The sequence below is a fragment of the Ciconia boyciana genome, chromosome 22 (genome assembly GCF_034638445.1).
Source record: "Ciconia boyciana chromosome 22, ASM3463844v1, whole genome shotgun sequence".
NCBI classification, from domain to species: domain Eukaryota; kingdom Metazoa; phylum Chordata; class Aves; order Ciconiiformes; family Ciconiidae; genus Ciconia; species Ciconia boyciana.
The window spans coordinates 3,492,850-3,506,735 of record NC_132955.1 but is presented as its reverse complement, the minus strand read 5'-3'; the positions used below and the strand labels follow the sequence as shown (position 1 = coordinate 3,506,735).

The 13,886-nt window shown below is 63.8% G+C and overlaps 2 protein-coding genes across 2 annotated transcripts; one reads left to right on the top strand and one right to left on the bottom strand.

The window, feature by feature from the left end:
* Positions 1-274: 274 nt before the first annotated feature.
* On the bottom strand, positions 275-4,215 carry G6PC3 (glucose-6-phosphatase catalytic subunit 3). Its single transcript, XM_072885659.1, has 7 exons — positions 4,125-4,215; positions 3,227-3,453; positions 2,750-2,856; positions 2,050-2,140; positions 1,540-1,658; positions 1,249-1,390; positions 275-1,133 (listed from the first exon to the last, which is right to left on the bottom strand). The coding sequence occupies exons 2-7, from the start codon at positions 3,442-3,444 to the stop codon at positions 782-784; spliced, it is 1,029 nt and encodes a 342-aa protein (XP_072741760.1). The 5' UTR covers positions 3,445-3,453; positions 4,125-4,215; the 3' UTR covers positions 275-781.
* Positions 4,216-4,284: 69 nt separating this feature from the next.
* LSM12 (LSM12 homolog) lies at positions 4,285-13,571 on the top strand. Its single transcript, XM_072885991.1, has 5 exons — positions 4,285-4,481; positions 7,470-7,603; positions 12,396-12,505; positions 12,956-13,082; positions 13,286-13,571. Exons 1-5 carry the CDS (start codon positions 4,361-4,363, stop codon positions 13,376-13,378), a joined length of 585 nt encoding a protein of 194 aa, XP_072742092.1. The 5' UTR covers positions 4,285-4,360; the 3' UTR covers positions 13,379-13,571.
* The last annotated feature ends 315 nt before the right edge of the window (positions 13,572-13,886 follow it).

The following is a 13,886-nucleotide window of genomic DNA, read 5'->3' as shown; positions in this document are numbered from 1 at the left end:
GTGCCGGTGCCTTTGCGTCCCCTTTCCTGTCCCCATCGGAGCAGGACGGATGTCCCCAGGCCTTCACGATTGCCCTGTGTGCCTCAGTTTCCCCACCTACAACAGGGCTGCCCCTTTCCCATCCAGCCAGCGCCACGTCGGGGTGCGGAGCTGGACCAGCCTGGCTGCGGGGGGCTCCGTTCCCCCCCCCCAGCGCGGGCTCTGCCGTGCCCCAGGGGTCCCCAGCCCTGCCCGTGCCCCCCCTCTTCAAAGGACTCGGGGCCGGCAGGTTGGTAACGGTGCCTTTATTTGGTTAGAAACCAGCGGCGGTACGGTGGGGATCCCGGCGTGGGGATCCCGGCGTGGGGGGGTCCCCTCCCTGCCCCAGAGGGGGAAACTGAACTGGGAGAACTGGGGCAGCTGGAGGGAGGCTGAGGCGGGGGCAGTGGAAGGTGGTGCCGTTTGTCAGTGACCCCAAGGCTGGGGCTGTCCCTCCGCCGTGTCCCCAGACCTGCTGGGCACGGGGGCACCCCCAGCTCTGCCCCACACCCGCCCCACGCCCGGGGTGGGGGGTCCCGCTGTCCTGGGGGGAGCGGCGCTGCTAGCACAGCAAGGGTTAAACAACTGGCCTGTGGTCCCAAGGGGGACGGTGGGTGCCCTCCTGGCGTGGAACCGGTGGCTGCGCTCTAGGCCAGAAGCCACGGACGATGGGCACGGCCAAGGGCGAAGCCAGGAGGGGGGTGCAGCGCTCACCGGGGCACGGTGGGGAACCCTATGGCGGGGAACCCTGCGGCGGGGACCCCTACTCCGTATGGGGGGAGCCCCGCGGGTGGGTGAGGGAGAGGATGAGCCGGGGCAGGAGAGATGCCACCAGCCAGGGCCCGGCAGCGTACTTGAGGAAGCTGGTGCCGTACCACAGGGTTGCGTCCGCCGGCTGCAGCAGCCGGTGCAGGCCCTGCACGGCCCCCAGGGCCAGCACGGCACCAGCCACGCGCTGCTGGGGGTCCAGCCGCTCCCCCCGGTGCAAGGGGAAGCCGGCGGCCAGCCCCAGCCCCAGGGCAGTGCCGGCGTCGCGGCAGACGGAGGCGAAGGGCCGGGTGTCGAGGCGGAGCCAGGCGCGGTCGGAGCACCATTTGGTGGCCAGGCGGATGGACCTGCGGCAGAGGGAGGAGAGGGGTGAGCAGGGTGCGTGGGGGGGAACTCTGGGGCTAGCCCCCTGCCAGCCTGGGGGGCAGGTCCCTGGGGCGGCCCCCTCCGCCGGGCGCTCACCAGTCGACGTCGATGCCGGCGGCGATCACCAGGCTGTGCAGGGCGAGGGAGCTGAGCAGCAGGGCCAGCGCTGCGGTGACGAAGAAGCCCGGGGTGCGGGTGGCCGGGGTGCGAGCCTGCAGCCCCCAGCCCAGGGCTGCCCCTGGACAGGGAGGACAGGCACGTTGGGGTGCCGGGATGGACTGGGGGGGGGTTTGAGGGGAGAGGAAGGTGCCCAAAACGCCCTGGCTGGGGCGTGGGGGCTTTGGGCTCCGGGTGGGGGGACCAAACGTTCCCCCCAGCCCCACTCACCGGCCAGGATGCCGCCAACCACCTGATGGGGGAAGTGGGCCAGGACGAAGACCCGCGAGAGCCCCACGGCCAGCAGGAGCAGGGCGTAGGCGCCAAAGGGGCTCAGCTTCGCCGCCAGGCTGGAAGGTAAGGAGGAGGGTCAGCGGCGGGGAGGCAGCCATCGGGTCCGGCTCGGTGCTCCCAAGCGCGTTGTGCCAGGCAGGGCGAGTTTGGCCCCGCTTGGCAGGAGGAATGAGTAGAGCGCAGGTGAAGACGGCAAAAAAAAAGCAGCTCGGTGGGGCAGGGGGGGCTTCGCGGGGGTCTCCGGGGCTCGGCAGCCTGTTCCTGCGGCAGCCAGAGCTGCCAGGGTAGAGCTGTGTTCCCCAGGAACTGCCCCGCTGGGAGGGGAAGGCCTCCTTCCCGCCCCACCGTGGCTGCTGCCCACCGAGGAAGGGTCCCACATCACACCTCCCTCTTCCAAAAGGTGCTCTGGAGATTTCCAAGCACCGGCTTCCCCATCCCAGGACTCACCTCCTGGAGCGTCTGGATGCCAGCGTCGTCAGAGCGGTGACGAGCGGCCAGAGGGCTGCCCCGGTGATCATGCAGTGGCCGGAGGGGCTCCCTGCGAAGGGGAAGCACAGGACGCTCGACACGGTGGGTCGGAGGGGAGCCTGTCCCAGCGGGGCGAGCGCCTGAGGTCACCCGGGAGAGCGGGGGACGCGTCTGCCGAGCCTAGCCCTCGCAGCCGGGCCACCCCGCCTGCGCCCTGGGTTCCCTCCTGGCTGACAGCCACGGCCGGCGTGGAGGGCTCGGCTTGAGGATGAGGATGGAGCAAGCTGGTGGCCGTGGATGATGGTCACCTGCCCAAAAAAACAGGCAGGGATGCGGGGTCTGCGGGCAGGGGAAGCCAGGCGGAAAGGGCAAGCGAGACGCCCTGGTCCCTGCTGCCGGCAGACTCTCCCGTGGGTTTCCTGGCCCCGGAGCCGCCTGTGCCGTGCACGCTGTGCCAGCAGCCGTGGCGCCCGGCCCGCTCCCCACCGCTCACTCGTTTGCTCTGCCACGAGGCGCTGGCTGACGAATGGCTTTCCTGCTCGACGCGTCCCGCCAGCCCAGCGGCACCCTCCAGCCGCAGCGTTCCCGTCCGGACGGGGACTCCCGGCTCCTGCAGCCCTTCCCTACGCATCCCGGCGCCTGCCGGAGACACACGGAAAAGCTTTCGCCCGTTACTCACCCGGTCCTGTTTCGCAGGAGACGGGGAACTGGCGCAGCGCGACCGGCTCCTTGCTGGCGAGCCCCGACTCATGGACCCACCAGAACGGGCGCTCCCCGAATAAGAACCTGGTGGGGAAAGGAACCAGAGAGCAGTGAACGGCCGAACACAGCCCAACGCCTTCACCGCCCATCCCTGTGGATCCGAGGGCTGAAGCCGGCAGCGGGAGGGCAGGATCCTTGCCAGTTCCTACGGCTCCCAGGCTTTTTTCTGCCATGAATGCCTGGCAGATGCGTTGCCCTGGCTCGGGCGACCTGCAGAAACCCCGCACAAACCCTGCACGCTTTCGGCCTGGCGCAGGCAAGGAGCAGCACTCGACTCTGCCCGCCAAGCAGAGCCCGCAGTTGTGTTTCTGCTGTTGTGAACGTGCCACCGCTCAGCCCTCGGGATGTCACCGGGTGTGACAAGGGACCCTGTGATTCCGGGCTCTCCCCTCACCATTTGAGGACCACGTTGAGCCACTCTGACACCAGGCCGATCCACAGCACCGACACCCCCACCTTGCGGTCGAGAAAATAGGCGAGAGGGAAACAGACGGTGAAGATGCATTTGGGATCGGCCAGGGAGGTCACGGAGATCCAGAACTTTTCCAGCCAGGGCGGCCCGGACTGCAGAGCCTCTGCGAAGCGGATCCCAGCGACGTGCAGGGCATCCATCGCGCCGGGCTGGAGGGAGAGAGGGAGCCTGAGAGCTCAGGCCTCGGCACGGACCTTGGGAAGGGGGTGGGAGGCGGCTCCCCGGGGCGGGCGTCGCGCCGTGGCTCGTCCCCACGCTCGGCGTGACCCCGAGCGACGCTTTGGCGCGCGACGCCAGCGCTGGCACGGCTTCAGGGAGCCCTTCGCCACCTGAAGTTTGCCCGCGAAGGACTCTCAACCTTTGCATGCCGCCCGGGGCTCGGCGGCTCCCGGCGCTGCAGAAGGCCGCGGCGGGGATGGCGGTGGCGGGCAGCGTGGCCACACGGCCGGCTGCTGAGGGCCAGCGCCGGGCAGGGCCCCGACCGACGGGCGCTCTGGGCTGACCCAGCGCCGGCACATCCCGCGGGCCTCAAAGTGCGGTTCCCCGGAGCAGCCGGGCTGCCCTGAGGAGCCCCGGCCTCCCCGGGGCCTCCACGGAGCCGGCCTGCAGCAGGCCCGGGGTCTCCCCGGGGTCTTCCCGCAGCAGGCCCGGGGCTTCCCTAGGCCGGGCCTGGAGCCACCCGGGGCGGCCTGGCCCTGCCGGGGGTACCTGGGGTTGCTCCCCCAAGGTGGGGCCGGGGGGTGTCTGTCACCGGGGCCACCCCCCCTCGCCACCCGCTCCCATCCCCCCCAAGCCGCTTCCACACCCCCCCCGCTCTCACCCGGCCTCTTCCGCCTACGTTCCCCAGCAGCCCCCGCGGCACCGGCCGGCTACGGGGCGACGCGAGGGACAAGCGGCGGGGCGGAGCGAGAGACCTGGCGCGGCCTCTCCCCCCCCCCCCTTCCCGGCCAAGGTCACCCCGCCCCTCGTCGCGCGCGGTGACGTCGCGCGCGGCGGCCCCGCCCCCGCCGCGCCTGGCCGAGGCGAGCCGCGGCGGCCGCTGCGGGCTGAGAGAAGATGGCGGCGCCGGGCGAGTACTTCAGCGTGGGCAGCCAGGTGTCGTGCCGCACCTGCCAGGAGCAGCGCCTGCAGGGCGAGGTCGTCGCCTTCGACTACCCCAGCAAGATGCTGGCGCTCAGTATCCCTTCGGCAACGCTTCACCGGGCCCGCCGCGGCCCGGCCACGGCCCGCTTGGGCCTCTGCCGCCCGCCCGCCGGGGAGCGGGGGGTCTGTGAGGGGAGAGGCCTTGGGGGAAAGGGGGCGGGTGTTAAGGAGAGGCCTTGGGGGGGGTGGCGTGGTGCTGGGGGGGATGTGGGGGGAGACCCGGAGGGGGGGATCCCCGTGGGGAGGTTCTTGGGGGAGCCCCGTAGGGGGTTTGGGGGGAGTGAGGAGCCCTGTGGTGGGGGGATCGGGGTGCCTTATAGGGAGGTTTTGGGAGGGAAGGAGGAGCCCCGTAGTGGGGCTTGGGGGTGAGTGGGGCGCCCTGTAGAGGGGTTTTGGGGGGAGTGAGGAGTCCTGTATTGGGGTTTAGGGGGCAGTGGGGTGCCCTATAGAGAGGTTTTGGGGCAGTGGGGCACCCTGCAGGGTGGTTGGGGGGGGTGAGGAGTCCTTCAGTGGGGTTATTAGGGGAGTGGGGCACCCTATAGGGATGTTTTGGGGGAGTGAGGAGCCCTTTAGTGGGTTATTGAGGGGGAAGCCTTGTAGGTGGGTTAATGGGGGAGTGGGGCACCCTATAGTGAGGTCTGGGGGAGTGGGGCACCCTATAGTGAGGTCTGGGGGGAGGGGGGTGCCCTATAGTGAGGTCTGGGGGGGAGCAGGGTGCACTGTAGGAAGGTTTTGGGAGGAGTGAGGAGCCCCATATTGGGGTTACTGGGGAGCCCTACAGCGGGATTATTGGGGGTGGGTGCCATATAGGAGGGTTCTGGGGGAGACCTATAGGGGGTTGGGGGTGAGTAGCTCCATAGAGGTCTGGGCATGGGGGTCTCGCTGTGGGATTTTTAGGGAGGCCTTGAAGGCATGGTGAGGCCCTGGGGGGCAGGGGCACCCTGCAGGGTTCAGGGGGCTGGGGGTGTCCTGGGAGGGGCAGTGCTCTTGGGGGGATCTTGAGGGCAGGAGGAGCCCTGGGGGGGGGGGTCCTGGGAGGGGGATGGGTACCTCTTTGGGAGTGCAGAGGGAGGCCTTGGAGGCACGGTGAGGTCCTGTGAGGTGGGCAGGGCCTGGTGGGGTTTAGGGAGGGTGGGGGAGGCCTGGGGGAATGGGATCCCATAGGAATTATTAGTGTAGTGGGGGTCAGGAGACCCCTGTGGGGTTTGGGGGGGTGGGGAGGGGGCCCTCAATGGGCCTGTGGGGATTTAAGGAAAGACCACGGAGGCAAGGCAAGGCCCTCTGAGGATAGGGGGGCGGCTGTGGGGTTTAGGAGAGATGTGGGGACCCCTGTGAGGGGAACCCGATGGGGCAGGCCTGGGGGGTGAGGAGGGCCAGTGGGTGTGCCAGGAGAAGTGCTCTGTGGCTGGGGGAGCGAAGGGGACGGGGGGGGGTCTGGGGCTGCCCCAGGCCTTGTGTGGAGCAGAGGCAGGAAAGCAGTGCTCAGGGGTTTAAAATATAAATATACGCGCATGTGAAAAAAAGGGCGTGCTTTTCTTTTTAACCTGCAAGTAAGGTGAAAGCAAAGGGCTGTTAGAGAGCAGCAGAGGGACCGCAGAGAGTTCAGGAAGGCGGATGCCCAGCCCGGGGACTGGTGTTGGAAGGGGGCTGGAAGAGTGCTCGGGGCCCCAGGGGTGGGTTCTGGAGGGAAGGAGTGAGTGATGGAGGAGCTGTGAGAGGGGTTCGTGTCTGGAGGCTGGAGCTGTGAGAAATGAGATAGGAAAAGCCCTGCTGGGTGCCTGGGCGTGATGCAGTTCTGGAGGGGGACTGCAGACCCGTCCTGGGCTGAGCTCCTGTTCGTGCTGGTGCCGTCCGGGTGGGGGAAGCTCCCCAGGCCCGAGCGGAGGCTGCAGGAAAGTCTTGAACGATGTCCAACAGGTTGGCTTAGTGTGTCGCGCTGCTGGTCTGCTCTGGAGAGGGCTGAGAGCTCCCGTTCTGGCTTTGCCCTAAGTCTGGCTCTTCCTCCCAAAGCTGGGATGTTCCATCTCATCCCCCAAAGGAAGAGACCGGAGTTCCCTGGGCATCCCTCGTTTTCTCTCCTTTATTGAAAGGCGTTTGCTAGGGAGGGCTTCACCTGCACAGCCGGGCGCAGGAGGGACCGGAGGAGAGGAAAAGTGACCTCTGCGAGCATCTCTTCGAGGAGGAGATGGCATCGGTGTGGAAGAGGCTCTCCATGCCGTGCTCTCAGCTCCTTCCAGCAGCTGAGGGAGCGGAGGGCTAACGACGCAGCCTCCTGGGGAACAGATTGCGCAGGAATTAATGTCAGCTCTGGAAGGGTGGTGGTTTTTTTTTTTTTTCTGGGGGTGGTGCACTGTTGTCTCATTTACACTTTCCAGTCACGCTGCGATACCGACCACAACAAACCTCGCCGCGTTCAAGGTGCCGCCCGGGAGGTGTGCGAGGGCGAGGAGGCTTTTCCTGGGGAGCTGCCGAGTAGCTCTTCTTCCATCCGCACTAGGGATTGCTCCCGGGGAGGCTCTGACTTAGCTACTGCCTGCAAGAGGAAATAGTTATGGTATAAAAGGTGCAAATTTGAGGCGCGGTGGTTGTTCTGGTTCACTTCCCCATGCAGACCAGCGTTCGTTGGCTGGTGCTTGTGGCGAGCGGGGAAGCGGGCGGCACCGCAGCTTGCGGCCCTGGCGGCAGCATCTCCGCACCTCTCCGGCTAGTCGGGACTAAATTGCTTTATCGGAGGAGACCACGCAGCGTCCCAGGCTGTGTGTGATCTGGGTACAGCAGTTATTGGCTGGAAAACTTGTGCTATAGTCAGGAAAACTGAATCAGCATCACATAGGTCCAAGAAGAGATGGTTGACGTTGTTGGGGTCTCACAGATGACCCCATGCTTGGCTGAGCAGGGACAGGGGTGGTGGAGAAGCTCTCTGAAAACCAAATGTTCTGGTTTGCTCCTGGACAGCTCTGTGCATCAGGCCTGTAAATGTCTCCGTCTGGATTTGTTTTCCTTAATGTTTTTTCCCCTCCAGAATGCCCCTCTTCCAGTGGAAAGCCTAATCACGCAGATATCCTGCTTGTAAACTTACAGTATGTTTCAGAAGTGGAAATAATTAATGACCGCACGGAAACGCCTCCTCCTTTAGCTTCACTCAATGTTAGCAAGGTAAGAACCTGCCCGCGTGGCCTCGGAGGTGTTTGCTCCTGGGAGGGAGGGAGGGATTCGCGTGGGGAAGTCCTTGTCGGGGACGAGGTAGCTTTTAAACTTTAAATCACCCGCTTCAATCACAATTTACCGCAGCTCTGTTAAGGGTTTAGATGATGATATTTTGGGTGTGTTGAGTCTCTGTGACCTGCTGCTGGGGTTTCTGTAGCAAGGCCGCAGCCGGCTGACCCTCTCTGCTTCGGGATTGCTCAGCAAGGGAGCTGAGGTCCTGGGCGAGGGAGAGGGAACTCCCAGCTTCGTTTCATCCAAGGGACAGTCCTCGTGAGCCTGAACGAGGGGCTGGGCACTGTGCTCGGCTGGGGAGCTGATCCTGTTGCTGCCCTCTGCTCCCCTGGGTGCCTGCGCACCCTTTGGTCTGTATTTACGCTGTATTTGCTCCAGCGTTGGCTGGAGTTTCCAGCATGGTCCTGCCGTGTAGAATTAAGCGCTTGGGTGATGCTGTGTCCTCCTGTTAAAGCACCGGGAGCTCGGTGAACGGCTCTGCCCTGCGCCGAGCCCCGTGCCCTCTTCGGAGGCTGCTCTGCTGCGCGCTGGCCTCCTGCGGCAGGAGTGAACGTGGATTTCTGTGCTGGCACGCAGGTGTGAGTTGCTGCCTTAAATGCTGACTGAGAATTTTAGCATCAGGACCTCTGGGGTGTTTTTAGTAACGTTGAGGCTGCAAAGCACCTTTTCACTTGGGAAGAGTCCAGCGATCTCGATCCTCCTGGCTCCGTGGCAGCCCCAGCACCTCTGGTCGAGGGACGTGGTGCTTCACTGGCCGGAGAGAAGGGAGGATGGAGCCTTTTGTAAACGTGCAACAGGTTCTTCCCCTGACAGCAAATGACTCGAATGCTCAAATCAAAACCTTCCGGAGAAGATGGGCATGGCTGAAGCTGGTACTCTGCTTACCCGAGCCCGTGCCGCTCCTCCTGCATGCTCTCTCTTCCAAGATCCCAGGTTAAGAACAAGTTTAAGCGCTTTTTGTGCTCCCGTGGATGATGGTAGATGAGGTTTGTGCTTCGGTGGGTGCCCTCTCTGCCTGCAGCCCCCTCTCCATGTGGACGTTGGTCCTCTTCAGAAACAGAACAATTTAGGGTGAAGTCAAACGCCGGGGAGTGGACCGGAGCAGTGAAGCACGCATGCAGTTAGTTGAATTTTGAGGAACTGCTTTTCATACGCCCTTCTGGAAGGGGATTGCTTCTGATTCCCAGTGATGGTGTCAAAAAAAGGGAAGGTGAACCTGAGCCCTCGATGCTGGTGTGAAGCGGCTGGAGACAGCCGGGCTCCAGGGAAGCTGGGTGTGGGGTCTGGCTGTGGGGCTTTTCAGTTGTCACCTCCTCGTCCCACGGGGAAACCTCCTCTTCCTGGCAGGCAGGCTCAGGCAGGCTCTGCCTGCAGGTCGGTGTCGCGTGGGTGGCACCAGCTGGGCGTCCGTAACCCCCGTGGGTTCCTTCTCGGTGGATTAGCACGTTGACGGAGGTCTCAAATGACACAATTGCCGTAAAGATGCGACTGTTCGTTATAATTGCATCGAGTGACATCGCTGGGAGCGCAGCCGGGAGGTGGACGGGCCTGCTGAGGAGAAAACGCCCCACGTGACTTCAAATACTCGCTTCAGTCTTTCCAGCGTCAAAATAATTGCTGTGCATTTTGGTGCGGGGGAAAAAAATGAATCGAGTCATATCTTCAGTGGATGGAAGTCGGTGTGCAGCCACCAACATGTCCGTGTCCCCATCTCTAGTGACAGGAGGGTTTTTCCATGTTGCTCTGACCCACGTCTGCGCCCGCAAGCTGGGGTCTGATGGTGCTGCAGGACTGGAATATAGACGAGCTGATGCTGGCCATACTGGGAGAAGGAGCTGTTGGCACATGGGAATGCTTGTGGTGCTCCGGGGCAAGCCCTCGCTCCTCTGGAAGGCCCCGGGGAGCGAGCAGAGCCCCCAGGAGATGCTCAGCCCTGCTTGGTCCTCAGTGGAGAGAAAATGTTGGGACTAGAAGACTTGCTGGGCTTGGAGAGCAGCAGGATCCGGCCGTGGGGGGCCCAGTCTGGCGGGGGTCCGAGCCCCTGTGAGAAGGGGGTGGGGGTGCAGGCTGGCTGCGGTGGAAGGTGTGGGCAGGAGGAGAGCGGGTTGTTGGCTGCAGGTAGCTGTCGTGAGGCTGCTGCGGACGAGGTGTCCTGACCGCACCGCAGACTCCCCGGGGGAGGCTTCAGGAGGGATGCAGGGTGAAAATTGGGGGGGGAAACGCTTTTGAACCAGGGCACGGGAAGGAGGGAGATGCGTGGCTCGGCTCCAGTAGCTGTGGAGCGGCTGGAGGAGCCGGCGAGGGTCCGGTGAGGAGATAACGCCGGTGCGGCGGAGGGCTGGCAGCGGTTCAGTCCAGATAGGGCTGAGCTTCAAGCTTCCTGCTGCCAGCGGTGGGCGCGCAGGGCAGATGCCACTGAAGAGGCTGGGGCCTGCGCCGGTACCTCTGGGGACACCAGCCTGCCCTGTGGGGCTGGCATCTGCCGGGGGACCTCGGCACGGTGCTCGGCCACATGGCAGGGCCATCTGTAACCGTGCCGGGGAGAGGTCAGCTGCCTGGTTTTGGAGGGATCCCCTTGGCTTGCTGCCTGGGGTACGCCGTGCTTGGCTCTTCTCACCAGGCACCCGAGCAGGACAGGGGGCCATCCCGGTGGCGGAGGGCCGTGGCACGTTGCTCGGTGGCCCTCGCCGGCTCTTCTTGCCGCACGTCGCGTTTTCCATCGTTAATACGGACATGAGCAGGGAAATGACTCATTCATTCATGCCGCCGTTGCACAAGGTGTGTATCCGAGTCTTCAATAGCCCTGGCGCCTTCGGGTGCTCGCTGGAGGGGGGCGTGAAGCCGCATGGGAACAAGGAGGCTATTTTGGATGCTTGGATCCGGGAGGCTGGAAGTCGGAGGCTCGGCACGTCCGATTCATTTATTGTCTGGGGATAGCAGTGATGAATAGGGAGAGCACATCCTATTGCAGGGGAAAGACAAGAGCGAAGGGACCCTGGATCTTGGCACTCGGTTAATATGCTAACTGACGTTGCAAGTGAGTTGGCTCTAGGTGAGGGCTGGTGCGCTCCGGCTAGAAGCAGGAGGATGAGGTTGGGCTTTGCTGGGTGCTTTTAATCCTGGGATCCAGGAGCGCCCGATGAAGTAACGTTGGGATGCTGCCCGTGATGGCAGCGCGCAAGGGGCTGCTCTTCATCCGCACCTCTCCGGGGTTTCCTGGCTGCTCGCGGTGGCCTGTTGTCACCCGCCTCCTCGCAGGGCTGTCCCCAAAGCTTTGGTGCAGGCGATGGAGCTGGTTGGGAACCAGGTATGCCGGCCTCGGGGAGCAGCCCTGCTCGGGTGAAGCGTTGGTGCGGCCCCGGAGAAGGCTGGCGGTCGCGTGCGTGACTTGGATGCAGGAAAGTTACCGGGGAACGTTGCGCCCAGTCTTACAAACCAGTTTGGAAGCCAGACTAGTGGTCCTGGAGAGAGCAATTCCTACGTGGAGCGGGGCAGGTAGCTTCAGAGCCAGCTTGTGCCGGGGACAAGAAAAGATCCCTACTTCTCCCGTCCCCCTCTTAAGACTTCCCTGGCTCGCCAAGAGGCTGGGGAGCACACGGTGAGCACCCGAACGCTGCTGCAAGCCCAGCTCATGGGGCACTGAGCGCAGACGCAGCGGGCCGTGTCTGCCCGGTGGCAGCCGTTTCAGGAGGCGGGCTGGCTGCGAGGGGGAAACCTGTCCCTTATTAGCGTTCTTTGCTACTAAAAGTGCCCTGGCTCAGTGAGAGCTCAGGCTTTTCCTGCCCAGAGAGGGCTTTAGCGAGGGCGAAGCCGTCCTCACGCAGCACGGAGAAACCCGGTCTGGCTCGGGGAGCGCTTGCAGGCGCGAGGCCGTTCCAGGGAGGAGGAGGAGGAAGAGGAGGGCCGGCGTGGGCGGCAATGCTAATGTGGCTCTTCCACTGCGGCAGCTCCAGCCGGGGAAAGGCGGCTGGTCCAGCGCCGCCTGCCCGTCTCCTGCCTCCAGGCAGCTGCAGCTCCTTCTCCCGCGGCCGTGGGATTGAACGCGGGGGACGGCAGGGTTGGGGTTTCCCCTCTCTACTCGGGGACCCCGCCAGCGTAATCACACTTCCCCGCACACGGACGTTGTGAGCTGCTGAGGTGACTCCCAAATAACCGATTCTGCTTGGGTTGGGTTGGTTTTTTTTTTTTGGAACAGAATAACTGCTCCGGAATAAAGTTGCTCGTGCTCCTGCGTGGTCTGTATGGAGGCATTTACGCCCCGTGAGCCCTAACGTAATGGTTATTCCAGGCTTGTCTTTCCCATCTGCATCCCCTGAGTAAACAGCAAACGGCAGAAGGTGGTTTGGACCGAAAATGCAGCAATTAATTCGGAAAAGGCAGAGGGGAAGGTGATGCTTGTGCGTCTGGCCCCTGGCAGCTGATTTCCTCCCTGGTGCAAAAAGATGGCGCCCAGATCCCCGAAATATCAGGGGGACGCAGGCGGTGGCGACGGTGACTCAAAAAGGAATTAAGCCGTGGCCTGAAATCCGTGCGGTGCTCCGGGATGTGCGGAGAAAGGTGTGGTGGGAGGGTGGAAATTGCAGACTCGTCGTTACCCTGATTTAATTGGGGAGCCGGACGGTGAGCGGCAGAGCTGTGTCTGCGGGGGGGGACCTGCGTCCCCTCGGAGCTCTCGTGGCCGCTCGGGCGACGCTCAGCCGAGCTCCCTCTCTCTTTGTCTCCCCTCCAGCTTGCCAACAAAGCACGGACGGAGAAGGAAGAGAAGATGAGCCAGGCGTATGCAATTAGTGCTGGTGTCTCTCTGGAGGGGCAGCAGCTCTTCCAGACTATACATAAGACGTAAGTCCCCTCATCCGTGCCTCCTGCGCTCTGCCTCGGCCCCCGACGCCGCTGCCTGGGAGTCACTCGCGTCCCTGCGTAGCTGGGTAGAAGGAGCCCGGGGGGGGTTTTTGCATTGCCTGGTCCCTTGGGCTCGCCACGAAACGCTGCCAGCGTGTCCTGGGAGGCGCTGGCCAGAGCCTCGCAGTCCTCGGGGCGGGTGATGGCTCCCTGCCTCTTCCAGGCACGTGCCCAGCCCCGCGGGCTCGCACCCCTCTTCGGTTGCGTGCCGGGGAGGTACCGGGTGGCTCCTGCACCCGCATCACCTCCTCGGCGAGACGCGGGTGCGAGGTGGGCAGAGGGTCCGCGCTGGGGACGGGTGGTGGCTTTCAGAGGGGCTGGGGGATGCGGGAGCACGGCCCAGAGCCCCCGGCAGTCGCGTTCGCTGATCCTTTTTCCCCCTCCCTGCAGCATTAAAGACTGTAAATGGCAGGAGAAGAACATAGTTGTGATGGAAGAAGTCGTTATCGCCCCTCCCTATCAAGTGGAAAACTGTAAAGGCAAAGAGGGAAGCGCGCTGAGTCACGTACGCAAAATAGTGAGTGCGGGCAGGGGGGTCTGGTGGCACTGGGGCTGCTGGGGACGCCGGGAGGTTGTCACATCCCCGGGGACGCCCGTGATCCCTCCTTGGGCGGGCTTGCCCGCCTGCCGGGGATCCCCTGCCCGCCTGCCGGGGATCCCCTGCCCGCCCCGCCGTCACTAAACCCCTCTTTCTGTCCGTCCCACCCTCCCCGCTGGCAGGTGGAGAAACATTTTCGAGACGTGGAAAGCCAAAAGGTAATGCAGCGTTCACAAGCACAGCAGACACAGAAGGAGACCTCCCTCTCGTCCTGAGGCCCACCGCCCGGCGCCGGGGACTCCCCCACCGCCCCGCCACCGAGTCACCGGAGGCGGGAGGGCGGCGGCGGGGGGTTCAACTTTTATTTCCTTTTTCGAGCTCGTTAATGGGGAGCTCAACCGATTCCAAACCTTAGACTTTAAAACAAACGAGAAAAGAGAATAATTTAAAAGCTCATGCATTACTTGACTAACAGACTTTCTTTTGTCCGCCATGTTTTCTTTCCTACCAGCCAGTCAGACTTTGTTAGTTTTATTTTTTGACCTTTCTTTGCCTTTTTCCTCCCCCCTCCCCTGCTGCCGACCCCCCCCTTTGCTTTTCTAAAGGGGCTCTGTCACCCTGTCGCCCCCTCTCTGCCTGCCCCTACGGGGACCTCCCCCCTGCCCGTCCCCCTCCCCACGAACCCCTCCAAAAATAAAAGTAACGAGCTGACTGCGGTGGCCGACCCGGGACCCTTGTGACCAGCGCGGTCTCGTTTTAATTTTGTTTGCACAGGGCAAGGCT

What these genes read in the sequence shown, in the direction of transcription:
- G6PC3 (XM_072885659.1), bottom strand. Translation starts at nt 3,444, where the DNA reads ATGGATGCCCTGCACGTCGCTGGGATCCGCTTCGCAGAGGCTCTGCAG. An exon ending in CTCAACGTGGTCCTCAAATG is followed by an intron (nt 2,857 to 3,226) that starts GTGAGGGGAGAG and finishes TTTCCCCACCAG; the next exon opens with GTTCTTATTCGGGGAGCGCC. An exon ending in GCCGGCATCGACGTCGACTG is followed by an intron (nt 1,134 to 1,248) that starts GTGAGCGCCCGG and finishes CCTCTGCCGCAG; the next exon opens with GTCCATCCGCCTGGCCACCA.
- LSM12 (XM_072885991.1), top strand. Translation starts at nt 4,361, where the DNA reads ATGGCGGCGCCGGGCGAGTACTTCAGCGTGGGCAGCCAGGTGTCGTGC. An exon ending in CTTCACTCAATGTTAGCAAG is followed by an intron (nt 7,604 to 12,395) that starts GTAAGAACCTGC and finishes TCTCCCCTCCAG; the next exon opens with CTTGCCAACAAAGCACGGAC. An exon ending in TGAGTCACGTACGCAAAATA is followed by an intron (nt 13,083 to 13,285) that starts GTGAGTGCGGGC and finishes CCCCGCTGGCAG; the next exon opens with GTGGAGAAACATTTTCGAGA.